We start from the raw sequence: 26,030 nt of genomic DNA, 5'->3' as shown, positions 1-26,030 counted from the left end.
GACGCATCGTTGTTTCTTTTTGTCTTCTTCGGAATTCCTTGTTCTTCTTCTATATTCCAAGCGAGCCCTGTCATTTATATCAGATTTCACAGCCACTGATAAGATCCATGCTTCTGCCAGACATTTGTCATGGTAACCGATGGCTCAAAAAAACAGAGGACTAGCTACAGCCTTCATTCCTCGTTTGTCACAAGGTCCATGGCGTGGTCGGTCAATGCCGCTTCATGGCCAGGTACAATGGCCAACACACCCTTTTCGTCTCGCACGAACATGGCCATTTCTTTTTTGAAGACTATTCCGTCGGTTCTTGTAATTCTACACATTATCTTGCTCATTCTTGTAGATTCTAGTAGTACAGTTTTAATTGAACAGATCAGAGTATCCGATTCACCACCGTGAAACAAAGACATTAATTCACACCAGCCACGTCTTGCCATAAACCACTTCCGGTGGTCTATGATAGCTCGTCCAATATCTTCTTCAGCGAGGCCGGCGGGATCGCAGCCAGCGAGTAGTGCTCGTACTTGGCAGCCGTCGCAGCTCTAGCCTTCTTGCCCCAAATCATCATCGGGACCGGAATCAGAAACACCACTGCGGCCATGGCAGTGACTATAATAAAGGCATTCAGGACGCCCATGTTGCGGATCGACGGGATCATTGCAACGCCAATCACGACGGCAATCAGGTTCCGAATAAAGACGATTCCAACGAGGGCATCGCCAATCATCTACACCACCCTTGTCAGCATTCTCGGCACCAACTCGCTGCAGTCTTGCATCTACATACGTTGTGGTAGCAGTCGGTAATGTACGCCAGAGCCACGTCCAGGGAAATACTAAAGCCAAGTCCGAATACAGCGGAACTAAATCCAATAAGAAACAAAGGAGCTACCTAGAAGAAACAGTAATTGTCAGCATGTATTGTAAAAAAGAAAAAAAAACTCGCAAAACTCGCAAAGAGGAGAAGACGGGGTTCGGTTGGCCCTCACCTTGGCAACGGCAATGCCAAAGATCAGAATCCCGGCACATGTCAATATAGCCCCGGGGATGGCGAGCCACAAACGCATCTCGGGATGGTATATTCCGCCGTTCTTACGCGCCAGGTGGACCATCCAGCGATCGCTCAAGGCTGCGACGACGACGCTGCCAAGGGTATGCCCGACAAAGGGGGCCAGCCCAAGCAGACCCATGTCGAACGAGTCCAAGTTGTACGGCGCGTCCGGCATCTTGAGCGCAGAGACGTGCTGATGGACCAGCAGCCAGGCCATGACGGAGCCGTAGGTGATGGCCGCGTACGCGACGGCAGGGAAGCTGACGAGAATGACAAACGGGGAGGTGAAGCGCTCCTTGATGGGTCTCTTGGTCCTGGTGATGAGAGCGAACCTCTGTTTCCACGTCTTGGGGGGCGCCGGGAGCCCGACGACAGTCGTGGCGGGCATCGTCATGGTCCGGTTGATGTCGACGAGGTCCCCGTGTTCCGAGGCCCAGGAGACGGGCCTGTTGAAGAAGACCTCTTCGTCGCTGAGCTCAATGTCCTTGCCGGGCGGGGAGGGGACAAAGGTCGACTCCTCCAGAAAGAAGAGCATCAGGACAAAGGTGAAGGCGAGGACGGCGGCCGTCCACCGGAACGCCCATCGCCACCCCTGCGCGTCGACGATGAAGCCCGCCACGACGGGTCCCAGGAAAGTGCCGGAGCCCTGGGCGAACAGGAACAGGCCGTTCATGGTGGCGAACTGGTGCACGAAGAACAAGTCGGCGACGGTCATGGGCACGAGGGTTTGGCTGACAGACGCGGCGGCGCCGGTGACGACGCTGCTTACGAAGAATTCGGGCTTGGTGCGCACGCTTGCGATCCACAAGGCCGCAAAAGCTTGTGTCAGGGTGCTCGTGAGATACATTGGGCGTCGGCCGTAGCGGTACGCCAGGGGAATAAGTAGGATGCCAGCCAGGCCGAGGCCGACGAAGCTGAGAGATCGCTCGAGGGCGATTTCGTCACCGCTCACGCCAAGATCGGCCCGGAGACCCGCGTAGGTGATGTGTGCTTCTTCAGTGAGAAGAAATGTCGCAGAGGTGTACCAGATGACGATTCCAAAGTGCAGAGTTTTGCGACGGGTCGACCAGTTCTGGTTCTGCATGTTAGTTTGAGCAACTCGGGGCCGCGTTGCGGCGTGGGAACAGCACACACCAGGGGATCATCGTAGTCATCTGTCGGCTTTGGGTGCAGGATAATCTTGTTGTCCGGACCTGTAGTGTCCTTGTGAGCTTTTTTCGATATTTATCTAGAATCGTACATACCCGTCAATCGGATAGTGCCCGGAGGCATCTTGTTGGCCATTTCGGCAAAAAAAAAAAGAAAAAAAAAAAACAGGAGAGAGAGGGGGGGGAGAACCAGCTCCGTTGGCTGGTTGTTTCCGGAAAGACAGATTACACGGTATTACAATAGTTTTACATGGTAGTTGGAAAAGACTGATAAAAAGGAGCGTCTGAGATGGTTGGACACCACCGTTTGTGGGTTTGATGCTTAAGCCAAGATATGGGGGGCGGGCTTCAGCTTTAAAAAGGCTCATCGTCCAGATTGCTCGGCTCCACCTCCTCCAAGGCTATCGTCACGGCTGTCGCATCAGTGATCCTTGGGTCCGTACTGGCACTGTCGTTTCATTTTGAACGCCACTGGAAGCAGATGTGAAACAGCCGACACTCTCTCACAAACTCGACATGGCAACCCCGTTCCCGGAACACGGGCGGCATGCACTGTGGAAAGCAGGTATAAAACCTTCTTCCATCCCCTGGCCGTAGCAGATGCAGTTCGGATGCTGGTAGTCTGGGTGGACACGTGTATGCTTGGAGAATGTTGTGATGGCGACAGCAACCCTGGCGATATCGGGGACGGCATAACATCTGCCATCCGGGGATGGACATGTACCGCTCTCTATTGCGATAGTAATAGAATGCGGCATAAATTGGCCAAGAGCCACAGCCACAGCTACAGCCGCAGCCGCCAGACACAAGGCTAATAAGCAAGTGGCCTTCAACCACGGTCCTTGACTCCTTGAACGGTTGTCAGCCCGTCGAATCGCCCAACGTTTCTAGAAGGATGCGGCAGCGGTAAGCAACAAAGACAGGTTGAAGCCATCGCCAAGAAGCCCCCAGATTCCACCAGGTGAAACGTCCTGGTCTCATCTAGCCGCAGACCTTGGAACAGAGTTTACCCTTAAAACAAGTCATCTAACCTCTCGATTCCTGTGGGTCGCAACCCTCCAGGTCCACTCGGCTTTTCAAATAATACCAGACTCAAGCGTCGACTTGGCTGGGCTTGCTTATGATACACTCCAGTTCGACCCGGCTTCGGAAAAAAAATACCCAAGTCGTCACCTTGCGCAACTATCTAGCTGTCAGTTGTGCTTTTGTTGTTCTCTGGTAGGCGGTAGGAAGGCGCAGTAGCCACCGCGGTTGGTATGCAAGCCGTCGCTGCCTCCTCCTCGACAAAGTCCCGGCGCGAGGCTCGACCATGTTACTACCAGGATCAAATACAGGTACTAAATCGACCACGTCTAGAATGCTAGTGTGTCACTAAAATTCATCTTGATACCGCTATGAGCAAATGCGGTACTATCCGCGGCTGGCAATCTCTCTTGCTTTAAGCCCCAAGCTTCGTGGGCGCGCGTTCGAAAGTAACAATGCAGCTGTAACACTTGTCCAAAATCCCGTAAATCATTATTAAAATAAACAGGCGTGGCCTCTATCTATGACAGATATTTCAGTAGACATGTCTCTACGCAAGTATCAAGTCGAAATACGGTCCGGTTGTTGTGAAATCTTGACGAGATTAGTTCAATTTCAATATAGTACTTAGTCAGTGCGTTCTACTGCATCATATTGTTGCGGTAGCCCTGAAGCGTTGTAGTTCGGCGCTCCATCCACAACCGAGGTCCTTGACGCTGGCTTCTCAGCTAGCCCATCGACGAGGCAATTAGTTTCCCCAAGACCATATTTCATGTCACACTACGGAGTACTAGCTAGCTTCTTTACTTGTCCAATATTTCTGGAATGCAGGCCGTTGGACTGAGGCCGGGGAAAATAGTTGAAGCTTGAACGCTGGACTGGCCTAATTGGTCCATGACTCGTTAACAGACGGACTCGAAAATCAAAAACTATATACAACGCTAGGCGTCCAAGGTGCAACGGTCCAAGCTCGGTATATTGACAAAGAGCTAGGCGACCACACGAGCCATCTAAACGCTAAAGTAGCAAGAAAAACAGAGTCCCAAGAAAAGGAGAGCCCAGCGAGTAATTTCGCCTGTGGGTCGATTCGGCCGGCAGGTTGAGACAGCAGTCAGTCAGCCCGACGCACAAGGCATAAAGATAAAGATGGAGAGAGATTTTCTACCGACTGTTCAAACCGCAAGCCATCAATGGGGGTTATTCACGGATCACAATGCCATGCTGCTGTTTGGCCTCTCCGTCTTGTCGGCGGCCCATGACCCGCGGGCCAATCAGACGGCGAATTCAACACAAGCAAAGACAAGCATGACCAGACTTGCATTTGTAGATCTTCATGCCATCTCGGGCCGGTGTGTTTATCCCATAGCGCTTACTAGTTCGAATACAAGCGGGGTTTAAATGCGTCTGGAGCCTAGAGTACGCGCTTCATCCACAACTTCATGCTTATTCTATCTGATGCCATCCCTGCGGACATCCCACCCAAGCCGCAGATGGGTGAATACTGTGCTGGCTTATTAATGGTTCTTGGCCGCAAGATTATGGTGGGGGGAGGAGTAGACCGCACAACACCAGGCACGTCAGTCGCATGAAGCATCATCTGCTAATGCAAAGGATCGTGCCGCAGTGTGCCATGGTTCAAAGAAGAAGAAAGGGAAAAAAAATTAGCGAGTGAAAAGACAGAAAAAGAGGACCGTCGGCCCCAGGCACCCCAGGTGGTCTACTTACACACCGCAGCATCATGGGTGAGTACATGTAACAATGCCTTTGGTCCTCCATCGTGTTTATCAAATCAGTGCAGCAGGCAGCGTGTGGGGAGGGAATGAGGGAACCGCGGGATGTCCCGTTATGGAGGGTTTCAAGGAACTCTCATGATAACCCTAACCCTGCCATACGAATGCACTAGGTATCATGTCCACTCTCTCAACATTGGATATAATCATATTCAGGAGCATCAGACATACAGTCATCCGCACTCTATTTTTTCTTCTACCCGTCTAGATCCACGAATCAAAAAGCACGCATTGTCAGAATCTGCCATTCCCCAATACCGCATTCAACACGAGGGCTGAAGAACGGATGGCTCTGCGACTGGACCGATTCAGCGAATGGCGCCGTCAGCATCAAACTCTCCATGTAGGTCTTGCAACCAACAAGCTTTTTGCACAAGACGTGTCCCCTGACCTCGAAAAGAGGCTGTTCACCATGGCACCCTTCCTTGCTTCTTTTCTTTCTTTGCACAAGTAGTGACGACGGAGCAAAACCAACACTCATGGCGTTCAAGATTGCCATTGTCGGCACCGGCCCAGCAGGTAAGCCAAGTAATCCCGCCGCATCAAATCTTGACCCGCTGACAGCTGGCAAAGGATGCATGCTAGGGCGGCTGCTTCACCAGGCCGACGTGTCCGTGACCATTTTCGAGGCGGAACCCGCGCCGGATGACCGATCCCAGGGCGGATCGCTCGATCTTCACTCCAAGACGGGGCTCGCGGCGATCCGAGACGCCGGCCTGTGGGAGCAGTTCGTCCAGTGGGCAAGGTACGACAGCCAGGCGCTCGCCGTCGTGGACCGGAATGCAAAGGCGTGGTTCAGCCTCGCCTCGCCTCGCGCCGTCATGTCCAAGCCGGAGATCGACCGCGTCCACCTGCGCCGCGTCCTGTACCAGTCGCTTCCGCAGGGCACGATCCGCTGGGGCCATCGGCTCGAACGGGTCGACGGGGACACGCTCGTGTTCCCAGGCTCCCGCGTCTCGGGATTCCACCTCGTCGTGGGCGCCGACGGGGCATGGAGCAGGGTCCGGCCAGCAGTCACGTCCATCACGCCGGTATACTCGGGCGTGGGCGGGCATCAGCTCAAGATCCCCGACGCCGAGGCCACGGCGCCCGAGGTGCACAAGCTGGTGGACAGGGGCACGGTATTCGCGCTGGACGAGGGCAAGGAGCTTGGCCTGCAGCAGCTCGGAGACGGCGCCATCACGGTCAGCTTTTGGACGGTCCGCCGCGAGGACTGGAGGGAGGCGAGCCCGCGTGTCGTGAGCGGCGGCGAGGCCGCTCGGCGGGCTATCCTCGACGACATGGAGGGCTGGCATGGCACGCTGCGCGGCGCGGTGGACAAGGCCACGGCCGCCTGCCAGGCACGGTCGCTGTACATGCTGCCCGTGGGCACGAGGTGGCAGCACAGGGAGGGGGTGACGCTGGTTGGGGATGCGGCGCACCTGATGCTTCATTGCGCCGGCGAGGGCGTCAACTTGGCGCTGCAGGATGCGAGGACGCTCGCCCGCGCCATTATACGCGCATCAAGGGAGGGCGGGCCGGACGCCCTGGATGGCTGTGTTGCCGAGTTCGAGGAGGACATGTTCAAGCGCGCCAGGAAAGCGCAGGAGATGACGGACAAGATGAGAATCGCAAGCTTCTACACCCCCTGTGCTCCGAGGGGAAGCATGCCGGGCTGGGTTCTGGCCAGAGCCAAGTATGACGTGCACCCGTTGGTGTACCCTCTGGCGTTTGCGTGGTTCCACGTATTTTACCTGTTATACAAGTTATTCAACCCGCATCATGATCCGGGAGTAGTCGGTACATGAGGAAAAAAAGACGGCTGGGGGTTTCGACCCCAGGCCAGGACGGCTGCGCCCATATCAATTACGTAGCGAAACACCACCAGACCGCCGCCTCTCCTCCACCACCACCACACCAGCACTTGGTTTCCTCACGACCACACCGTCCCCCCGTCCTCCCGTCATCCCGCCCTCCCGCCGCCAAAATGCCCAGCCCACCCCGCATCCAGGTCAACAGCCTCTCGTACACATTCCCCGACTACTCGACGGGCGTGCGCAACATCACGCTCGACCTGCCGCCCCGGTCGCGCACGCTCCTCATCGGGGCCAACGGCGCGGGCAAGACGACGCTCCTCCGCCTCCTCGCCGGCAAGCGGCTCGCGCCCTCCAACGCCATCACCATCTGCGGCGTCGACCCCTTCAAGGAGTCCCTCGAGGGCGTCACCTACCTCGGCCTCGAGTGGGTGCTCAACCCCATTGTGCGCAACGACATTGGCGTCCCCGAGCTGCTGCGCTCCGTCGGCGGCGACGCCTTCCCCTCGCGCCGCGACGAGCTCGTCGCCATGCTCGACATCGACACCGCCTGGCGCATGCACGCCGTGTCCGACGGCGAGCGCCGCCGCGTCCAGCTGGCCATGGGCCTCCTGCGGCCCTGGACCGTGCTCTTCCTCGACGAGATCACCGTCGACCTCGACGTCCTCAGCCGCGCCGACTTCCTGGCCTGGCTCAAGCGCGAGACGGAGTCGCGCGAGTGCACCATTGTCTACGCCACCCACATCCTCGACAACCTGGCCGGCTGGCCCACGCACCTGGTCCACATGCACCTGGGCGCCGTCAAGGAGTGGGACGAGGCCGACCGCCTGCTGCAGAGCATCGACGGCGCCGTCGGCCGCTCGGGAAACAGCCGCCTGGGCGAGCTGGTGCTGGCCTGGCTCAAGGACGACCTCCGCGCCAGGGGCCCGCGGAGCCAGCTCCATCTCGGCTCCGAGGGCAAGACGTACGGCTTTGGCGGCGTCAAAGTCGCCGGCTACGGCGACGAGTCCAAGCAGACCGAGGCGTAGGGGGCGCCTGTCGCATATATATATATATATATATATAAGAGGGTTAAGAGAAAAATCGAGAGCCTCCTCAACCAGAGGCCGGATGCGTACCCTCACTATCGCATCAATTTGCATTCCATTAGCGCTGTTTTAACACGGTTTTGAAATCAAGAATACTGAGGGGAGCGTACCACGGAGGACCGGCGGCACTCAACTGCATTGTATCGGCGCATAGACATCAGCTTGGTTTAACATGGCCTCACGCATTTTCAACGGTGAGCGGCGTTTGGAATTGGGGGGGTTTTCCAGAAACGCGGCACGACTCAACTTGCCGGTTGCAGAGCATACAGATGTCTTTTTCTTGGTTTTTTTTCTTGGTTTTTTTTTTTCGTACATGCCATACACCGATACCCATCTTGTCAACCCGGGATCTACATCACGTCCCCTCAACTAGGGACACACAAATACATCATTTTTACATATCCTACATGAACCCAAACACCCTTTGCTGTCATGTCCATGTCGTGCCCACGTCGTGTCCTCGTCGTCAATGTAATAAAAATAAAATGACATAAAAACTACGGCTGTATCGGCGTCCCCTGAATGCTCAACCTACCATCAATGGACCTCTTAAGCACCGTCATGGCATTCTTCAACAGCTCCGGGATGCCAGGGAACCCACTGTCCGCCAGGCTCTTCAGGACCTCGATCCGGTAGTCCTGCCAGCTCAACTTCATTCCGCCTGCATTCGCCAGCCTCGTCAGGGTGCTCTGCGTCACTGGCCCGCCGTGCCGCACCCTAATCTCGCTATCATGCTCCATCGCGTCGTCCTCCAGGTCCCGGACACGTTCTATGCTCTGGTAACACAGCACGGGCGAGTGGGAGAGCGAAAAGAGCGAGGTGAGAGGCAGCGCGCGGTCGACGGACACGGCATACGCCGCGAGGGCGTTGACCGTGGCGGCAGACAGAGTGCACGCCTGCGCGTTGGTGTCGGTGTCGTTGAAGGCGCGGTTCCTCCAGAACAAGTTACATATGTCCATGATGTAGCCGTTGAAGAGGTTGACAAAGGGCCGGTCGTAGGTGTGCGAGTCGATCCGGGGCGCGGCATCTGCGGCTGGAGCTCGGGGCCGGGTGGCCACGGCTGTTTCGATGCCCCTTTTGTAGCAGGCCAGGATAAAGCAGATTCGGGACACGGTGGCGAGCGAGTTGTTGAAGAGGAAGGTGTATATTAGCGGGGAAGGGGGCAGCTCAATGCGCATGTAGCGCTTGAGCTTCGAGTCGGTGATCACACGTGTGGTTTGCTCGTAAAAGTCGAGGATGGAGGCGTCGGTTGTGACGGATGGTGACGTTTGTAAAAGCGTGAGAGCGAGCGTGTTTGTGTGCAGGATGAGCGAGGCGATTGTCGCGCTGGCGTGATCGGGGATGGTGTCGCTTGCTTGCAAGATGGCCGTCCAGTGTCTGAGCAGATTCGTGTACATTTGCAAAAGGCCTTGTTGAGAATTAGGAGCAAAATATTGTACAGCTGCCTCGAGAGGCTGGAATATGAGTCGGTGTAGTTCTACGCAATGTCAGTCGTATTCGCCTAACATCCAAATCAAATTGTGCAGATACATACCTCCAAAGTCGTGCAATGGCGTAAAGCCAAGAATGTCAAACAAAACATCTCGCTTCCCCTCGCCCCCCCAAATGTTGAAAAACTGACTGAAGAAGCTCAGAAGCAGAGGCGGAATCGTCTTGGTCTGTACCACAAACTCCCTCACCACCTCGAGCACCTCCCACAACGTTGCTTCATCCGCGTCTCCCGCCATTACTTCTTGGAATACTGCGCTGAGCCAGTTCGATATTCGCTGATAAGATTCAGGATTTGGCCTCAAAATAAGTAGCTTTTGTAAAAGAGGATCAGCCAGTACGGCAACAAGTTGATTCGGAAGCTCCAACTTGTCCATTTTTGCGACAAAGCTGGAAACATCTTCCACTTCTTCGAGAGTGACGGAATCCTGGCCTCATGTCAGCAACAGCTCGTTCCGCAGCGCGGTTGACCAGAGCGTTCTCTGACCTCTGTCGCATGAGATGTCAGCACAATGGGCACGGCCTTGTTCCTCTGGGCCCGATTGACAGGTCTGTTGACCCTGAATCCGCTCTGAGGCCCCGTCGGTCTCTGTTCCGCAGCGCGTTGACGGTGGGCGTCTTGAATCTCAGCCAGCCTGGAGCGCCACAAGAGATCGGGGTGCTGTGTTCATCAGCACACACGCGCACATCCCCTTGTCCATCCAAAAAAAGAAAACCTACCTTGAAGGCAGAGGCTTTGCCTCGAACGGCCTCACCCACAATAATTTCGGGATAATAGTCCTTAAACACCCTCAACAAGCCCACCAATGGCGGGTCATTGCCAGTCTGTCTCGATAAATTCAACCTTGGTCAAGTTAGTAACCACGTCTCCGCCCACGTCCATGCCACAATCACTCACAAAGCTTGAATCCTGAATGGTCTTACATGCTTCCTCCTCGTAATCAACGCTAATAAATGCGCCAGCTGCGGCCTTGAAAGAAAGCAAGGAAAGTCAGCAAAGCCAGTTGTCCACCCTGCAGTCTGGAGCGTCGTGAAGCCGAGTATACGCACCGAATAGCAGCAGTATCAAGCAAATTAAACAAAACCGAATACGCTTGCGCCAAAACAGCTGGCGTCTCCAGCACATGATACACCATCACCAGCCATTTCAGCAGCGCAGCCTGCAGGCTCAGCGGTGCCTTGAGCGCGCCATGTCCTAGTGCCGATACCACATGGAGCACAACATTGGGGGACACCCGCTCAGCTGGGTACAGGTTCCGAACCACGGATGCTAAACTGGCTTGATCGAGATAACTAGGAATGGTAACTAGGTCGATCAGCCGGTCGAGGACCGCAGGGACAATGCCTTCTTCATACGCAAGAGTAGAGAAGGACGCGACAGTGGATTTGATGTTTATGGCACGAGCTTTGGCGGGGAGTTTTGAAGCTGGTGCTTGGTGAGCTTCGGATCAAGATTATATGTCGGAGTGGGGGATATTGTGAAATGGCTTACCGTTGACCATGTCTTCAACAAGGTTATCAATGCTGTCGTCCGCCATTGTAACGTCACCGACAGGATGCTCCGGCCCAAAAATGGTTGGACATAGCCGCCGCAGAAGCCGACTCAACTTTCCCGCTTCCTTGAAGAGCTAAAATAATTTACTTCGTCGTGAGTTGACGTGAGACTAGTTGGGTCAATATTCCGATGAAATTTAGACGCGTTGAGTGATTGGATGTTCTCAGCGCGTGTTGCTGCCGGGACCGTGCTGTGATTTAACGGTGGCGTGTGGGGCGAGTGGGGCCTGAGGAACGGACTCCAGGATATTTGAAAGAACCGAGTCAAATAAAGTGCTGCTCAGCAAGGACACCACAATCGTGAGAACACCCATGTCGGTCAAAATTACAATGATATAGAATGCCTATAATTTAGAGCAGCTTTCGGTATGTCCCTACAGCCCTTCTACCTCGTCCCTGCTCGACGGTCCTCTGTCTTTTCATTCGCTTCCCTTGTTAAAGCCGGGGAATAACTATACTGAAATGGGGTATGCCAAAAATAAGAAAAACATCAACCTTCAGCCGAATTACAAATGTCGGAAAAAAACTTTTGATTCGAAATGTGACCCCCATCCCTATGATTGACGCCTCTAAAAGAAAAAGACCATGAAAACAGTTCATCATACATAGATCATTCGCCTCTGACATGGTTCAACGTTCAAAAGACAAATGTCCTTCAAGCCCATTTCGAAAAGTCGACAGACTCTACTAGCGGGTTTACTCCATTTGCATTCCCCACTTCAGTGTCGTGTGTAGGGGCGGTCGAGAGCGTCGAGGACCGGTGGGACGTCTGTTCGCTGGTGCTGGTGAAGAAAGTGGCCACGCTGGTGCGACGCAAGCTGCTGAAGCTATCCCGCACGCTACTGCTTGAGCGCGAGGACTCAGAAGGTTGATTCTGTGAGGACGAGGTCGGCGGCGGCGATGGGACCAAGTTTGTCGTAGTCTTTGGTCCATATCTCTCTCGGAGACGCTTAATCTCCCTGAGCCGACCACTCCAAGAACTGATGTGCTCGCCACCCTCTCTGGCGTTCCAGACATGGGAGAACACCGAGGCATTCAGAGCAAGAAGGCGGATGAAACCAGGCAGCGCATTCAAAGATACCATCTTCGTCTCCGATGCCGGCGATATTTCTGGGAAGCCAGGCTTGCTCAGAACCTGAACCCTGTAGAATGGTTGTCCAGACGTAGCCCCAGGCCTATCCGTCGTCCGTGTTGCGATAAAAGACGCCCGAGATGCAGGCGTTATCACAATGTTAACATAATTAAATTGGCTCGGGAACGTATCAAACATGAAAGGTTTGCCTGAGTCGTTGAAAATTATGTTGACAAAGTCGTTGCCAATATGTCGCTTCTTAAGAGTGCACTGTGGGTCGCGCTCTAGGTTTGTAGGCATTTGAGTCGTGACGTGGAAAACAATCTCCGTCACCCTGTCACGCCAGCAAAAAGTGTATTGGCCATCTGAGTCGTATTCTCGATCCAATCCCTGCGTGTTAAAGGTTGCACCTTTCAGCTTTGTCAGCGTTCCAAGATTGTTCAGGAACTCGGTGTAGTCACTGCTGCCAGAAACATTGGCAAGAATATCGGCCTCGTTCTCCTGCCCCTCCCCAATGTATATAACGCCAACCTTATGACTGTCCACGCTGGAGCTTCGGTCGAATACCCTGATTGCACGGTCAACGGCATCGTCATCCGGCAACGGAATAGGTCGTGCGGACTCAAAGCTCTGGGGCACAGGTGACATGAGTTGAACCAGTACATGACTGGGGAGAATAGAATTGCTGGTTGGCTGGCCTTCTCGGCTCACGTCGACTTGGTTCTCGACCTGGTGTGGTGGTGGCGCTGCGTAGGTTTCTCGGATCGTATACGCCGACGTCCCGGAAGGCTGTCGCTTGATAATTTGCGCCCACCCCGATACTGTCGCCTGTTTCACTGTCACAATACTGTTTCCAATGATCCATTGCTTCTTCACAATGGGTCCGAACCGATCCTCAGTAAAGTATGGATCTTCGCAAGACTCGTCCACATCGGCATACGTGACCCTCTGCATGAAGTCGATCGAGGTAAGAGCTTGCTCGTCGGCATTTGTCCAGTGCTGTCAGGATCAGAAAACAGCTTCTTGACAATCCACGAGACATGCGTGGCGCGGTCCTGAAGTTTGAGAGCCAGGAACCAGAATAAAATCACATGGTACGCCAAAGCATGGACATATTGAGGAAGCTCCTCGGAGGGAGGACCAGTCTGCGCGGGCTCTCCAGTAGCAACACCAGACATGCCAGCTGCATTAGGTTCACCGTTGTGGCTGCCGCGATGTAATTGTCGTTTGTCCCTTGCATACTCCAGGTAACGGAAGCAGATTGCGAATACAATTCTGTACTCATCTTCTCTAAAGTTGACGTATACATTGTGTAGCCGACTCAGACAGGCGAGAAACTCCAGAATATGAACTGACACGTTAGGCTGCGTGATGCTTGCCGCCATTTGATTGAGCATTTGTACAAGGGATTTGCTAGTAGAAAGTGGAAGCTCGTGACAGCATATCGACAAGGCGTGAATGCAGTATTTTGCGGTACGTTCCCAGGTGCCGATACCGAGAATGAATGTCTTTACAATTTCATCCTCGTCACCCTTGCCAAAGTGTTCGTGGTAGCTTAGGATCATTGTCAGGCTGTGGAATAGACATATAGCAACATCAGCCCGTCGCAGACCAGATGCGAACGGAGGTTCCTGGAAGCCATTCATTCGGATTTGATCGCAAATTATTCGACGTAATTCTTGAATCTGTGGAATTGCACCTCTGAATATGGCATGATTGCTGAGTTGTGACGGCAGATGGACGAGGGCGAAGCTGTAGATCTCCCATTCACTACCTTGTAGTATATCTAGCACGGCATCAAGCCAGTTTGTCATATTAAGCACTGATGGTTTGCGCTGCTGCAGTACATTCGATGCAGCTTCATCTGCATCTTCGCTCTCGTCGCTGGATTCAGTCGCTGTCGAATGAGACACGAGCACGGGACTGATGAGATTAGGGATTTGTTCTGGCAGGGCCTGCGGATCTGGGCATCTCCAAAGCTGGTGGTATCTCGCAGTAATGTTCTTGGCCCCGCTTGGTGTTCGTACTGGATGACCTCTCTCTTGATGCTGAGACTGACTTAGAGACACCCCTCGCGACGACCGGGACTGATTACCATGATCGCTTCTTGACAAACGAAGAGACTGAGCTGCTTCTTCAGCCTGCTTCTTGGCAAATGAGGCGTCTGTGCGGTACATGGCAGTTGCCAGAGAAATATTGTCAAGGTCGTCCGTGACAAAGACTCTGTTGGCCCAATCGGCGCGCAGTCGAAACAAAAGCTTCATCGCCGTTAGCCTGGCGTCAGATTCGCAGTGATTCGTTTTAGCAATGCCAACCAGGGCATTGTACAACTTCACACTCTTGCAGCTATGTGAATTCATGAGTCGCAGAAACATTCTGACGTAACCTCTTGTAACAACATGTGAAGGAGACTGTGACTGTCTGAGACCGGGCGTAGGTGCGTCTATCATTGTTGGAGAAATTGTAGCTGACAGGACAGAAGGTGATATGGGAGACTTGAGCCTATCGCCTACGACTATGGCTCTCAAAGCATCAATCACAAAGTCAAAAAGCTCCATGTCACATGACACAACAACGGAAACCATTAGTGACATGACGGCATCGAGAACCAAAACGTCACCTTCTTCAGCAATGTTTTGCAGTATGCTCTTGGCCATCCTCGGAATGAAATTCTGCTCTGCGCCATCACCGACAAGGTTGACAATCTCGTACGCGTCCATCATGGCCTGGAGGGCCCTAAGTCGTGTGTCGGAGCTTCGACTGCGGTTACTGAAGAAGGCTTTCAACACCAGATTCAGGTTTTCTTCCCATCTCAAATCAGATGGAGAGCAGCACCGAAATTCTTGAAAGTAATCCAGAACAGTCTTGGCTGTTTCATCCGGGAGTAGATTGTGAACGTCGGTAAAAAATTTAACAATGGTTTGTCGGGGTACAAAGTCGCGAGATTTCTCCTTGATGACAGTGTCTAGACGTCGGACGAGCTTCAGGAGCTCGCGGTCAACCACAGCTTCCAGAGATTCGTCATTGGCCTGAATGCCTTGTGGTCCGTCAGTGCCTTCATGAACACGTCGGTAACACTCAGCCGCAACGTCAAGAGAAGTCGACCAATCTTCGTCCACGATGAGACGGTGGATGCTGCCGAGTCCGTCGTCGAACAGGGAATTAATCAGTTGCAAGGCCGCAGCGTAAACTCGTAAAGATTTTGTGGCCTTGAGCGTATTCGACAGTCCATCAACGAGTAGTGCATACGGAACCGGTGGATAGCCCTTTTCAGTCGTCTTCGACAGCAGCTTCTGGAGTACTGCCAAACTCCCCCGAATTTCTCTACTCGAGTCTTTTTCATTAACGCCAGGTTGCAAATTTCTGAGTATGTCAAGCATAATTCGAACCGTGGCTTGGCCATTGTGTGACTTGCACAGATTAGCAATTGTGTGCCACGAGTTCTTTTGCAAGTTGGGAACCAAGCAGTAGATTGAGCTGAGAACTTGAACGCAGTCCTTCAGTTTGCTCTGTGGGATAGAGCCAAAGGTCACAATTGCATCTAGAACATTGATACAGGAGCGCAAGTCATCCTCCTGGCTTGTATTCATGCAGATTGTGAGTATGGTGTCAATTAGATCGGTAACGGCCGGCTCGTCAGCCGTGTTGAAGCTGAACTTGATGACATCCAGGAGAAACAAAAACAGCTGCGCAAAGTTCTTGTCTTCGCCTAACGCTGCAGTCTTGCCCCTGGAAGAGCCGCCGGCACCGCGGCCAGAATGAGAGTTTTTCCTGGCGATGCGGGCTGCATTGTATGCGTTTTGCAGCCAAATCGTCAGAAGAGGTAATAAATCGTAGTCGAAACCATCCAGCACACGACCATGGCTTGTCAGGTCGACTAGAGCTGCTAGTTGCAGATGGAAGTCTTCGGGGTTGGCAGATGCGGACAGAGTCTGAAAGTACTCTTTCCGCTCCAAATCGGTCGAAGATGCATGTTTCGCGCATTCCGTCAATAACTCCCAGCCAGCAGCTCTCGTCGAGGGTGGGTTGTTTGGATCGATGAGATCCTTTGCGGCGTACCAGATATCCAGAATCGGGTTGAGTGGATATTCAGTGATGGCGTACTTTAAGGTATTCGCGGCAGAGATTCTCTCGCTGGGGCTGCCGTTTTTAAGCTGCTCAAATGCATCCATATGGTTGGTGGACAGCCCATGGGAGTTTGTTGGGATGGCATTGATGAGCTCGGCTCGAGGTAAGGCAGCCGACGGGTTCGAAGGAGGAGGCGGGGCTTTGATCGCCTTGGAATTTGTTAAGCTACGAAGGACTGTAGCCAGGCCGCCGGGGCGAGTCGAATCTGGAGAAGTAGGATCATCTTCTGGCTGCGGGGACATGTGCTCGTCTGCCGAGAGGAGAGGTGGAGGAAATGTTGGGACTGTGTCACAAGTTAGCAAGTCAGGCACAACAACCAGGCAAATCAGTCCAGCTCTTCGCTCTTCGTGGCAGGCGGACAACCACCTTGCGATAGCTCCACGCTTCAGCAAGCTCGGGCGAAAAACTCAACATTGCCGGTAAGGGCAGAGGCCATCGTGGATGGGCGTATATTACATACCTGGAGGTCAGTCCAGACGATCTTTTGGCATAAAACTGCATTCAAGCCCGAGGCGGCAGTTATACACGGCGTAGGGAGCGCGAGCCGCACCAAGAACCGAGGAAAGCAGTATAGGACGAAGAACGAGCCGTGGATAGGAACTGCGCCAAGCTGAGGTCGGGGACGGGGACGAGGAAGGACGAAACTCGACAAGATATGCTTCGAGGCTGACCAAAAACCGGTTTCAAGTCGAATACAGAATCAACCTTGCCAAGACAAACATTGGCGAGGATTTAGGCGAAACTGGACAGGGTTCGAGCAGGAAATGTCGATGAGTCCGGAAGTAGTGGTGATGCGATGCAGTTGCTTTTTGGATCCTCTACCCTTTACCCACTACGAAGCGACGCACTCGGGAGTCAGGGTTGGCACTTAACAGGGAGTACGGAGTTACTAGTACCTGCGATTGTGAGCAGAAGCCGTACGGCTTGGCAGGAACAGTACATGCAGTGTGGCTTGCTCAGGAAGGGAGGATGGGGAGAGCCCCACCTTGACGGTTACTGCATTGAAGCTCAGTGAAGATTCTGCGCCCGCTGACCTCATCTGCAGCCAGAGCACCTAGCTGGGGCTGGGGGCTGGGTATCTAAGCTAAGGTAGCCTGGTAGAGAGAGAGCTGGGCGGCTGGGCAATCGCACCGCCCAATGACGTTTGATAATACCAGCCAGGCATCTCTCTGGTCTCAAGGTTTCAATACTGAGCTTGAAATCCGCTAGACCCCGTGGATACAGGTCAACTGGCTGGTACTAGTTGACACGCATGCACCGGTGGACCGTGCATCGTAAAGCCTTGGATGCCAACCGAATCGTATGTTCAGCTGACACTCGACAGGCTGACGACGGTGGCTTTAGACAGCTCCGCGTTGTAAAAATGTCTGGTCGAGTTCGTTCAGAACCTGAGTCTCGAGTCTACAGCCACTGCTGTGCCACTTTTCACCTAGCACGATGACTTGAATGTTGCCCAAAGCTTGTTTTAGCGGATTGGTTATGGGCATTTCTGACGACATACAGAGCATCCCATAATGTCTTTCTGACCTCGAGAAGATTGAACCATAGGGTAGGGAGCGAGCAGTCAAGTATTGCTTCGCACCCGACCTTTCCCATTCGGGGGTTTAGCGCCGAGATGTGCTTTTTGTGGAGGGTCCGACAAGCTTTGGTTCCTGTTCCAAGTTCACTGACAGCTTGATAATTTCGTAGCCCGACAAATGTTTGATGTCGTGGTCAACATGTCAACTGTGCTCTAATCGTTATTTATGCTATCATATAACTAGGGAGTTGGTGTTGTGGGCTTGATCTTGACAGAGCCACCAAGATCTGCAAGACGCTAAGTAAAACAGTTGCGGGACGAGCCTGTTATACAACCTCGGAAATAAAAAGTCATCAAAAGCATATACGAGGGAAGATATGGAATTTGTCTCCCTATCCACGGGTTTCTAGTTGAAAATGGCACGGCCGGCACAGCTTCGTTCAGGTCTACTCCGTATCGTTGATCTGATCCGAGCTCCCCACACGCAACCCGTGGTTGAACCCTGGCCAACCCGTCGCCATGGAAAGGCGAACAGCTGCGCAACGCCAAAAAGTCCTCCACATCACATCTCTTGACTTCCACCAAACACCACTGCCTCTCTCCATCTCCGAACGTCACAACCACAGTGCAGCTCTCTTCCACGAGGTCTCACCATGGCGGCCGACATTGGTCAAATCTCTCAGCTGCTGAATGCAACCCTTGATCCTTCCCAGCACCGTAAAGGTACGGCAGATTCCTCCGTCCTGACTTTTTCCTCTGCTTTGCTGTTGCCCCACTCCTCAGTTCTAATAAAGAAAACGCATCTACAGCCGAGAATGCTCTCAAGCAAGAGGCCGCCAAGCCCCAATACTCGCTCACCTTGCTGAACATTGTCAATTCCGACTCTCTTCCCTCCAATACCCGACTCGCTGCTTCCTTGGCCTTCAAGAACTTCATTCGTTCCAACTACGTGGTGCGTGCCCGTACCGGCTCCCCCCACCTCGACGCTCGATCGAAATACTAAGGCTGTACACGTTTCTAGGATGAGGAAGGCAACTACAAAATTTCACAGGATGAGGTCCAGATAATAAAGGAGCGCCTGATTGGTTTGATGATTTCGAGCCCGCCAAATGTTCAGAAGCAGCTTGGCGAAGCAATCAGCGTCATTGCAGACTCCGACTTTTGGAGGCGGTGGGACACGCTTACCCAAGTACGATCTGTCCATGTCACCATATTCCGGGAGCTTTTTCTGAGCTGAATGATTAGGAACTGGTTAGTCGGTTTTCTACCACGGACCCCAAGGTCAATGTCGGCGTCCTCGAAGTCGCTCATTCGATTTTTAACCGATGGCGCCCTCTGAATCGATCCAACGAGTTGTATATCGAAATCAACCACGTTATCACCACGTTCGGCCAGCCTTTTGTTCAGTTGCTGGTGGTAAGTTGTTGGAGTAGCACAGTCTCTGCGTCGTGGGATGCTGACACATCACCTAGACTACTGACAGCAAAATCGCCGCGCATGCCAACGACAAAGATGCCCTCAGGGGGTGGTTCGAGACCCTCGACATGCAAATCAAGATCCTGCATGATATGTCCTCGCACGATCTTCCCCCGATTTTCGAAGAGAACCTTGCGAGTATCTCTGAGCTTCTCCACAAATACCTGACCTACAACAACCCACTGCTCGAGACGGATGATGACGATGAGGCGAGCATTGTCGACACAGTCAAGGCAGGGATTTGCGAGTTGCTGGAGCTTTATACTATCAAGTATGACGAGGACTTCTCAAAATACTGCTCACCTTTTATTACGAGCGCGTGGAATCTACTATCGACAGTTGGGCCTCAAACCAAGTATGACAACCTCGTGAGCAAGAGCTTGCACTTCTTGACCGCGGTCGCTGGTACAGCTGAGCACGCCGCCGTTTTTAATAATGAGAATGTTTTGTCTCAGATTGTTGAAAAAGTCATCTTGCCTAATGTTGCCCTGAGGGAATCAGACGTTGAAATGTTTGAAGACGAACCCATCGAGTTTATTCGACGAGATCTAGAGGGTTCAGATACAGACTCAAGACGCCGGTCTTCCACGGATTTCTTGCGAAAACTGCAAGAAAAATTTGAGACTCCCGTCACAACCGCGGTGTCCAAGTATATCACCCACTATCTTGACCAGGGCAAGACAGACTGGAAGGCCAAGGACACGGCCGTCTATCTGTTCTTGTCTATTGCTGCCAAGGGAGCTGTCACCGCCGCACAGGGGGTCAAGACTGTGAACCCACTTGTCAATGTTGTCGAGTTCTTTGAACAGCATATTGCGGCAGATCTCATGGCGAGCGAGGGGGTGGAGCCCATCTCCAAAGTTGATGCGATTAAATACCTCTACACATTCCGCAGTCAACTGTCCAAGGAACAGTGGAAGCTCGCTTTACCGCCGTTGATCCAAAACATGAACTCGTCCAACTACGTTGTCTACACATACGCTGCAATTGCCGTTGAACGTGTCTTATTCCTGGCCGATGATGTCGGCAATCAAATGTTCCCCCGAACCGACATTGAGCCCTTTGCAAAGGACCTCCTCAACCACTTGTTCAAGCTGATTGAGCGCGAGACCAATGCCGCCAAGTTGCAAGAAAACGAGTTCTTGATGCGCTGCGTGATGAGAATTCTCATTGTCATCAAGGATGGTGCCGCGCCAATGCTAGATAACGTCTTGACCCACCTTATTCTCATCACCAACGTCATGAAGCACAACCCTAGCAACCCCAGATTCTACTATTACCACTTCGAGGCTATGGGTGCATTGGTACGATACTGCTCTGGAACCAATACTGCGGTTTTCAATCAGAAGCTGTGGGAGCCATTTAATCTGATCCTCACTGAAGATGTTACCGAGTTCATTCCTTACATTTTCCAAATTCTGGCCCAGCTTCTCGAGTCAAGTCCCGCAGGCGCTGTTTCTGAGAACTTCAAGAATCTTCTGGGCCCTCTTCTGGCTGCGCCTTTGTGGGAGACCCGTGGCAACGTTCCTGCTTGCGTTCGTCTGTTATCTGCTGTCATTCCCAAGGCATCAAGCTTGATTATTCAGAACAATCAGCTGGAAGCTGTTCTTGGCATTTTTCAAAAACTGCTTGCATTCAAGAAGTCTGAAGTCCAGGCTTTTGACATCTTGGATGCCATTGTCAACTCTTTTGAGCCGTAAGTGTTGCCCAAGAACAATTTCTAGTCCACTATAAGTTACGTTAGCTAACTCGGCGTCATAGCTCTGCGCTGGACAAATACTTTGGCACAATTCTACAGCTTCTGTACACCAAGCTGCAGGGATCTCCTGCCGACTCGTTCAAGATCCGTTTCGCCCGCTTCTACCATTTGGTCAGTGCCAGACTTGAAGCCGGCTATGGTGCGGACTACTTCATCAAGCAATCAGACCAGTTGGATGCGGCTGCATTTGCTCAAGTGTATCCACCATTTGTGCTTGCTGAGACAGAAAAGCTCGCCAAGCCTGTTGACCGCAAAACGGCAGTCGTGTCACTGACCAAGACACTGTGCGACTCGCAGGTGTTTGGGCAGAAGTTTATGAAAGGCTGGGCGAACAGCTGTCGTATTCTGTTGTCCCTGCTCGCAAATCCGCCCGCCGTTGCCGCTGGCCGAGGCGATGAGATCATTACCGAGAGTTCAGTCGATGATATTGGTTTCGGAATGACATATACTGCTCTCAACACGTGTCGACCCCTGGCTCGCGACGACTTTCCTGATGTTCAAAACGTAACCACGTGGGTCAAGCAGTACATGGCTGAAGCTAGCCAGCGACACGGTGGGGCTATCGAAGGTTTCATCACCCAGAGGCTTCCCCCAGAACAGCAGGAGGCCATTGCCCAGTATATTCGCTGAGTGGTCCCGGGGCGTTTGATGGGGTTATTACAACGGAGAGGAATATATATGAAACAGTACAAGATGTGACTAGTCGGAGGTGTCACGTGAAATGAGCCCGGGTATTTGAGCATTGAACATTGAGCATTGAGCGGGTGAGCTGATAAAACAGGTTTATGTTCACCGCGTGGGATAAGTGGAGGTGGCAATTACCAGAAAGAGCTGCTCGGTACATACCTAGGTAGGTAGGCACAGTTGGGTCATGAGATGACTGGAAAAGGATGCCGTAGAATTGAGCAATATGATCAAACATGGCCAAGTCGGCGTATATATTATTAGGTGCTGGAATCATACAACCATCCCACTTATGCCCACTACGCAATTCCATGTCCCACATTTCGGAAATGACGGTGTAGTTCACGACATATGCGTAATCCTCGTGCAATAGCAGGGGCTCTTAAGACCCCGGAAGAATCACAGTGCGGGAAGTACGAGTAAGCGACACTGACGTCAAGCTAACAGTCCCAGTTGACAAACTGGTTCCGCATGAAAATGAGAACGTAGTGTGTGGTACTCATATCTACTAACTACACCTGAGTGAAACGAGACCCTAAAATAGTGGGGCGTGGCACGAGTACCATTGGCGGAAGTAAAATACATGCTTCTTTCTTCTCCCGTCACACATGACAATATGTATAAGAACTGAAAAAATAAAGGCCCAGGATGAATGCACATGGTATCGTAAATCTCGCTAAATCATTAGGCCGCCGCCCAGCCACCAAAATACGCCGGTGCGCAGATGCGCAGATGTCGGGTGAAGGAGACGGACGAGTGGCAAGTGTTGTGGCTATTTCCGCTTTGTATAAAGTTCTGGGAAAAGGGGGGGGATATATAAATATGCCAGGCGCTTAAACGCGTTGCCCTTTGTGCAAAGGGATGAATGCCTTGTCGTTAATGGAATGGACGTGAATCGAGTGCCGTCATGAGGGGTCGTGATGATATGGGAATGCTATTTTGATGCAGTTTTGGCATCCAAAGTTTCGTACACGCGCTGCAGAATTGCGAAGAATTGAATTATGTAGAAGGTGGTTGGTGGCCAGGAGCACCAAGCGCAGATGTGGCCGTGATTGTAGTGCCAGTGCAGTAGCGTGGAGAGAGTAGCCTGGCCGTGGAGTAGAGGGTCCTCGCTCTATACAAAGCCTCCTTCGGTCCCTACCATGCCAACGCTACTTCGCCATCCGCACCGTCTATCCTGGTCCTCGCGGTCCCTAGGTCGCGGTGGAAGAGGTCCTGTCCCGCGGAGGGTAAGGTTGGTGCGCGGTGCGGACGAGCACGGCTGGGTGTCGACCTCGCTGCTGACATGGCTGCTCCCTCCGCTCGCGTTCGTCTGGACGAGCAGTAAGCTGCTGGTGCTAGATAACCTCTTGGCAAACTCGGTGAAACTCAACCTTTTGGCACTCGAGTTGGAGTGTCGCTTTTCTGCCATTGTGCTAGAACGGTGGTGTCCACTGTCCTGGCCCTTCGCGGACGAGGGTAAATCCGGTGCTGCTGTGGCTGTGGGTATCGGATGAGGTGTGGTTTGTGCTCGAGAGGCTTTGGGCCTGCTCTTGGCGTGGGCCGTGTGTGGGCGCGAGGGTGGCGCGATAATAGTGGATGTTCGAGCGGAATCTGCATGAAAACTGAGATGGTTCCTCGACATGCCCGGGCGATGAGACTTTGGGTTCAGAGTACCGCCATCGTGGCGGCCTGTGATGTACGCCAAGGCCCGCTGAGCAGAAGGCGACATGAGTGGTGCGCCATGTTGCTCATTCTGGTGCTGTTTCTGGGAGTGGCCGTTGCTCTCAGAGTCAGAATCGTCTGAGGCAGGGTCTAGCCCATTGTCATCCGAGGTATCGCCATGATCAAACGCACTTGTCATGGTTATAGTGTCCCGCTTTCGCCGCTTCTCCTCGGCATCACGCATTAGGGCATCAAACCTCGCAATGGAGCTGAGCTTTTCCTGACCGGGAACATAGGATCCGGCACCGGGGATGTGTCCCAGCTGAAAGGCTCTGTCCAAAATGGTCTCTCCAGGGCATGGAGGAGACGCTTCATCGAGGATAGAAAGCTGCCGGCCTTGTGAGCTCATGCTATCTCTGCCTCGGGAGGGAGAGCTGATCATGGATGACCTTCCCTGGGCGGAGGTCCATCCATCGATGAACTGACCCTGATAGTCTCCATCTGGGCCCGACGATACAATATCGCCGGGCCTAATGGTAGTATAATGCTGTTCAGGAATGGCATACTGCACCTTCTGAGACGGATGGTTGTTGCTAGAAGGGGATGAAATATCGCTTCGTTTCGATCGTAGGCTAGGGGAGCCCGAGCTGAAGGTGATGACGCGATCCAAGGGCCCGGTGGAATGGGTGGCCGTAGAGCTTTTGTGCTGAAGACGGCGGCTGCCACTTCCTGGTCGAGGGGAGAAATCCGGATTATCGTTGGATCGTGTTTGGAATGGTGACGTGAAAACCGGGGACACAGGGCTCTCTGTCGTGCTGGACGAACCCTTCTTGGACATGATGAACTGACACCATTCGTGAAGAGTGGGATGGTGGTCATCGGGAGGGGTGCGAAACCACAGCGTCGTCACTCCTGCGTCTTTATTCGAAGAAACAAAACCCGCAGCGCGGCTTGACCGTCTCTTTCGCTGATTGTCGGAAACTGTAACCACAAGAGTTGGTAACACAGGTCCCTGCTTGCGATGGGAGACAAGTTGGACTTGGCAATCGGAAACACAGCTAAGCGGCCATTGCTGGATCGGCTCCCAGTCCTCCTAGACATGAACGCTGTCAGTGGGGTGCTTTGCGACGTGGCAGTAGCTGTTGAGGAGCACTGAGCTCTACCTTGGTCTTGTAAACGAAAATACACAATTTGTCGACGGCATTCTTGTGCACGGATTTTGAAATGACGGTGCTGACGCGGCCTATGCTGCCATTTTGCGTGAAGCCGTAGCTGCCTTGCCGGTCTCTGCTGGTGGATTGGCGAGACCCAACCGCAACATATCTTGTCTATATAAAGGCATGATTAATTGGAGTGACGAGGAGGGAAAAGAATAAAAGGATGCTGATGCTGCTCCCAAACTAAACGGAATCAAATCAAACAGAGACTCGAGCATGATTGTTGTGCTGCTCACCTTCCATGATTGCCTGCCCAAGATCTGGCTCCGGTCCGGAGGAACCTGGAGGTAGCCGGCGAGGCTATCCATGGCCAACGAGATACAAAATTGCTGACCAGAAATAGGAGAAAGATGCGGAGTTAAGGCCGGGTTCCCGGTGAAGGTCGCATTCTGAGAATACAGAGATGGGGGCCGCAGTAGAAAAGAGGCCTTGCTGCTGTTGTTGGCGTTTATGTTCTGAAGGTATTGTCGACTCCTCGACTCCTTTCCTTGGTGGATACTCAAGTATTGCCTCCTCTCGCACCTTGGCCAGTGTTTAGCGGGCAACTAGAAAAACCCGAAGTTTGCTAGATTGAACTAAACTGCAAAGAGGGTCTAAACCAGAAAAGGTACGTCCGAGATGCCAGAAAGAACATGGGAATAAGGGGGAACAAATATTGTTTTTACGCCCAACACGCAGAACTGCGTAAAAAGTGGACAAGAAGAGTATAAGTAAGGAGCAGCGGAAACTAGAGCAGCAGGTAAATGGATCGCCTAGGCTATTATGGGTCCTGAAGTTTGGCACGGAGTATGATGGTGTTTAACTAAGTCGACGGCCAGTTGCTAGTCGCTAGTCACTAGTCACTTTTGTCTCTTGGTCTTGGTATTAAACACCTTGAACCAAGGGCGATCCCGCATTGGGCTTTCCGGCGGGTGGATGACGAACGATGAGGTGTGGAAGCAACTTTCGATGGGAGAAACCGGGATGAGGCATGGGTTGGTGCCAGATGCACAGGTCCATGCCCCGGCCATCCGCCTCCATCTGCCTCTATCCGCCTCCGTCATGGGGAGTTGGGGAGCCAAAGGCGCCATTTACACGCCGTGTCAATCATGGCTGCAAGCCGACTGCAAGCCCAGGTCGTGGCCGGGTCAAGGCCATCAAGCCCTTGAACCCTGTGGTCCATGTCCAGGCACCTTGGAATGTCCAGGCGAAATTAACATCAAACCAGACAAGAACACAATGGTGTTCAAGCGTGGCAAAGGCCCCAAACCCTTGTCCCATGCATCCGCCAACCCGCTTCAATGCCAGCGATCTCCTTCAGTCCCCGAGTCGTCCGCACTTCGTCCTCCATGCACACAGTGCCGTCGCCATCAGCCATCAGGTGTCGGTGTTGTGCAGCCCCAATCCCACCATTTGCCCTGGATGGATTTGGTCTGTGCGTCCAGCCGTCGGTCGAGGAGCGAAAGAGGGGGGGGGGGGGGGCGCGCGAGGTTTGAGGTCCAAGTTCAAAGGGTTGATGTTACATCCCAATCAACCTCAGGTCGTTGGGACAAGTCTGGTTTGCAGTTTGCATCGCGAACCTGAAGCAAGCGCTTACTAAGTGTTCGTACTTCAATTC

The 26,030-nt window shown here is 53.0% G+C and overlaps 10 protein-coding genes across 10 annotated transcripts; 4 read left to right on the top strand and 6 right to left on the bottom strand.

Moving 5' to 3' along the window:
• Positions 1–206: 206 nt before the first annotated feature.
• On the bottom strand, positions 207–2,534 carry J3458_013353 (uncharacterized protein). Its single transcript, XM_066120396.1, has 5 exons — positions 2,295–2,534; positions 2,185–2,243; positions 989–2,122; positions 787–891; positions 207–727 (listed from the first exon to the last, which is right to left on the bottom strand). The coding sequence occupies exons 1-5, from the start codon at positions 2,332–2,334 to the stop codon at positions 455–457; spliced, it is 1,611 nt and encodes a 536-aa protein (XP_065974683.1). The 5' UTR covers positions 2,335–2,534; the 3' UTR covers positions 207–454.
• Positions 2,535–5,210: 2,676 nt separating this feature from the next.
• On the top strand, positions 5,211–6,798 carry J3458_013352 (uncharacterized protein; the record flags this gene model as incomplete). The annotated part of the gene is made up of 3 exons (XM_066120395.1): positions 5,211–5,354; positions 5,412–5,530; positions 5,585–6,798. Exons 2-3 carry the CDS (start codon positions 5,491–5,493, stop codon positions 6,796–6,798), a joined length of 1,254 nt encoding a protein of 417 aa, XP_065974682.1. The 5' UTR covers positions 5,211–5,354; positions 5,412–5,490.
• Positions 6,799–6,802: 4 nt separating this feature from the next.
• Positions 6,803–11,055, bottom strand: J3458_013350 (uncharacterized protein). The gene is made up of 7 exons (XM_066120394.1): positions 10,873–11,055; positions 10,431–10,806; positions 10,279–10,350; positions 10,101–10,224; positions 9,868–10,041; positions 9,427–9,808; positions 6,803–9,369 (listed from the first exon to the last, which is right to left on the bottom strand). The coding sequence occupies exons 1-7, from the start codon at positions 10,916–10,918 to the stop codon at positions 8,390–8,392; spliced, it is 2,154 nt and encodes a 717-aa protein (XP_065974681.1). The 5' UTR covers positions 10,919–11,055; the 3' UTR covers positions 6,803–8,389.
• CAF16_1 (CCR4-NOT regulatory complex component) lies at positions 6,978–7,832 on the top strand (the record flags this gene model as incomplete). The annotated part of the gene is made up of 1 exon (XM_007813254.2): positions 6,978–7,832. One exon carries the CDS (start codon positions 6,978–6,980, stop codon positions 7,830–7,832), a length of 855 nt encoding a protein of 284 aa, XP_007811445.2.
• Positions 11,056–11,589: 534 nt separating the features above from the next.
• Positions 11,590–12,654, bottom strand: TSC2_2 (Tuberous sclerosis 2-like protein; the record flags this gene model as incomplete). The annotated part of the gene is made up of 1 exon (XM_066120393.1): positions 11,590–12,654. The coding sequence occupies one exon, from the start codon at positions 12,652–12,654 to the stop codon at positions 11,590–11,592; it is 1,065 nt and encodes a 354-aa protein (XP_065974680.1).
• Positions 12,655–12,878: 224 nt separating this feature from the next.
• TSC2_1 (Tuberous sclerosis 2-like protein) lies at positions 12,879–16,376 on the bottom strand (the record flags this gene model as incomplete). The annotated part of the gene is made up of 1 exon (XM_007813256.2): positions 12,879–16,376. One exon carries the CDS (start codon positions 16,374–16,376, stop codon positions 12,879–12,881), a length of 3,498 nt encoding a protein of 1,165 aa, XP_007811447.2.
• A 1,858-nt stretch (positions 16,377–18,234) lies between these two features.
• CSE1 (importin-alpha export receptor) lies at positions 18,235–21,860 on the top strand. Its single transcript, XM_007813257.2, has 6 exons — positions 18,235–18,376; positions 18,463–18,605; positions 18,675–18,842; positions 18,899–19,069; positions 19,126–20,825; positions 20,891–21,860. Exons 1-6 carry the CDS (start codon positions 18,307–18,309, stop codon positions 21,516–21,518), a joined length of 2,880 nt encoding a protein of 959 aa, XP_007811448.2. The 5' UTR covers positions 18,235–18,306; the 3' UTR covers positions 21,519–21,860.
• Positions 21,861–22,686: 826 nt separating this feature from the next.
• Positions 22,687–24,054, bottom strand: J3458_013346 (uncharacterized protein; the record flags this gene model as incomplete). The annotated part of the gene is made up of 1 exon (XM_007813258.2): positions 22,687–24,054. One exon carries the CDS (start codon positions 24,052–24,054, stop codon positions 22,687–22,689), a length of 1,368 nt encoding a protein of 455 aa, XP_007811449.1.
• A 271-nt stretch (positions 24,055–24,325) lies between these two features.
• Positions 24,326–24,741, bottom strand: J3458_013345 (uncharacterized protein; the record flags this gene model as incomplete). The annotated part of the gene is made up of 2 exons (XM_066120392.1): positions 24,326–24,544; positions 24,670–24,741. 2 exons carry the CDS (start codon positions 24,739–24,741, stop codon positions 24,326–24,328), a joined length of 291 nt encoding a protein of 96 aa, XP_065974679.1.
• Positions 24,742–25,348: 607 nt separating this feature from the next.
• J3458_013344 (uncharacterized protein) lies at positions 25,349–25,996 on the top strand (the record flags this gene model as incomplete). The annotated part of the gene is made up of 1 exon (XM_066120391.1): positions 25,349–25,996. The coding sequence occupies one exon, from the start codon at positions 25,349–25,351 to the stop codon at positions 25,994–25,996; it is 648 nt and encodes a 215-aa protein (XP_065974678.1).
• Between the last annotated feature and the right edge of the window lie 34 nt (positions 25,997–26,030).

The sequence above is a fragment of the Metarhizium acridum genome (assembly GCF_019434415.1).
Source record: "Metarhizium acridum strain ARSEF 324 chromosome Unknown scaffold_276, whole genome shotgun sequence".
Taxonomy (NCBI): domain Eukaryota; kingdom Fungi; phylum Ascomycota; class Sordariomycetes; order Hypocreales; family Clavicipitaceae; genus Metarhizium; species Metarhizium acridum.
The sequence above is the reverse complement of the archived record's forward strand: the minus strand, read 5'-3'. Positions and strand labels throughout refer to the sequence as shown.

Excerpts from the sequence above, each read along its gene's own strand:
- J3458_013353 (XM_066120396.1), bottom strand. The coding sequence starts at position 2,334 with ATGGCCAACAAGATGCCTCCGGGCACTATCCGATTGACGG. Across the intron at positions 2,244-2,294 it reads GGGCACTATCCGATTGACGG|GTCCGGACAACAAGATTATC; the intron begins GTATGTACGATT and ends AGGACACTACAG. Across the intron at positions 728-786 it reads TTACCGACTGCTACCACAAC|ATGATTGGCGATGCCCTCGT; the intron begins GTATGTAGATGC and ends AGGGTGGTGTAG.
- CSE1 (XM_007813257.2), top strand. The coding sequence starts at position 18,307 with ATGGCGGCCGACATTGGTCAAATCTCTCAGCTGCTGAATGCAACCCTT. Across the intron at positions 18,377-18,462 it reads TCCTTCCCAGCACCGTAAAG|CCGAGAATGCTCTCAAGCAA; the intron begins GTACGGCAGATT and ends ACGCATCTACAG. Across the intron at positions 18,606-18,674 it reads TCATTCGTTCCAACTACGTG|GATGAGGAAGGCAACTACAA; the intron begins GTGCGTGCCCGT and ends ACACGTTTCTAG.
- J3458_013350 (XM_066120394.1), bottom strand. The coding sequence starts at position 10,918 with ATGGCGGACGACAGCATTGATAACCTTGTTGAAGACATGGTCAACG. Across the intron at positions 10,807-10,872 it reads TGTTGAAGACATGGTCAACG|CTTCAAAACTCCCCGCCAAA; the intron begins GTAAGCCATTTC and ends ACCAAGCACCAG. Across the intron at positions 9,370-9,426 it reads GCCATTGCACGACTTTGGAG|AACTACACCGACTCATATTC; the intron begins GTATGTATCTGC and ends GACATTGCGTAG.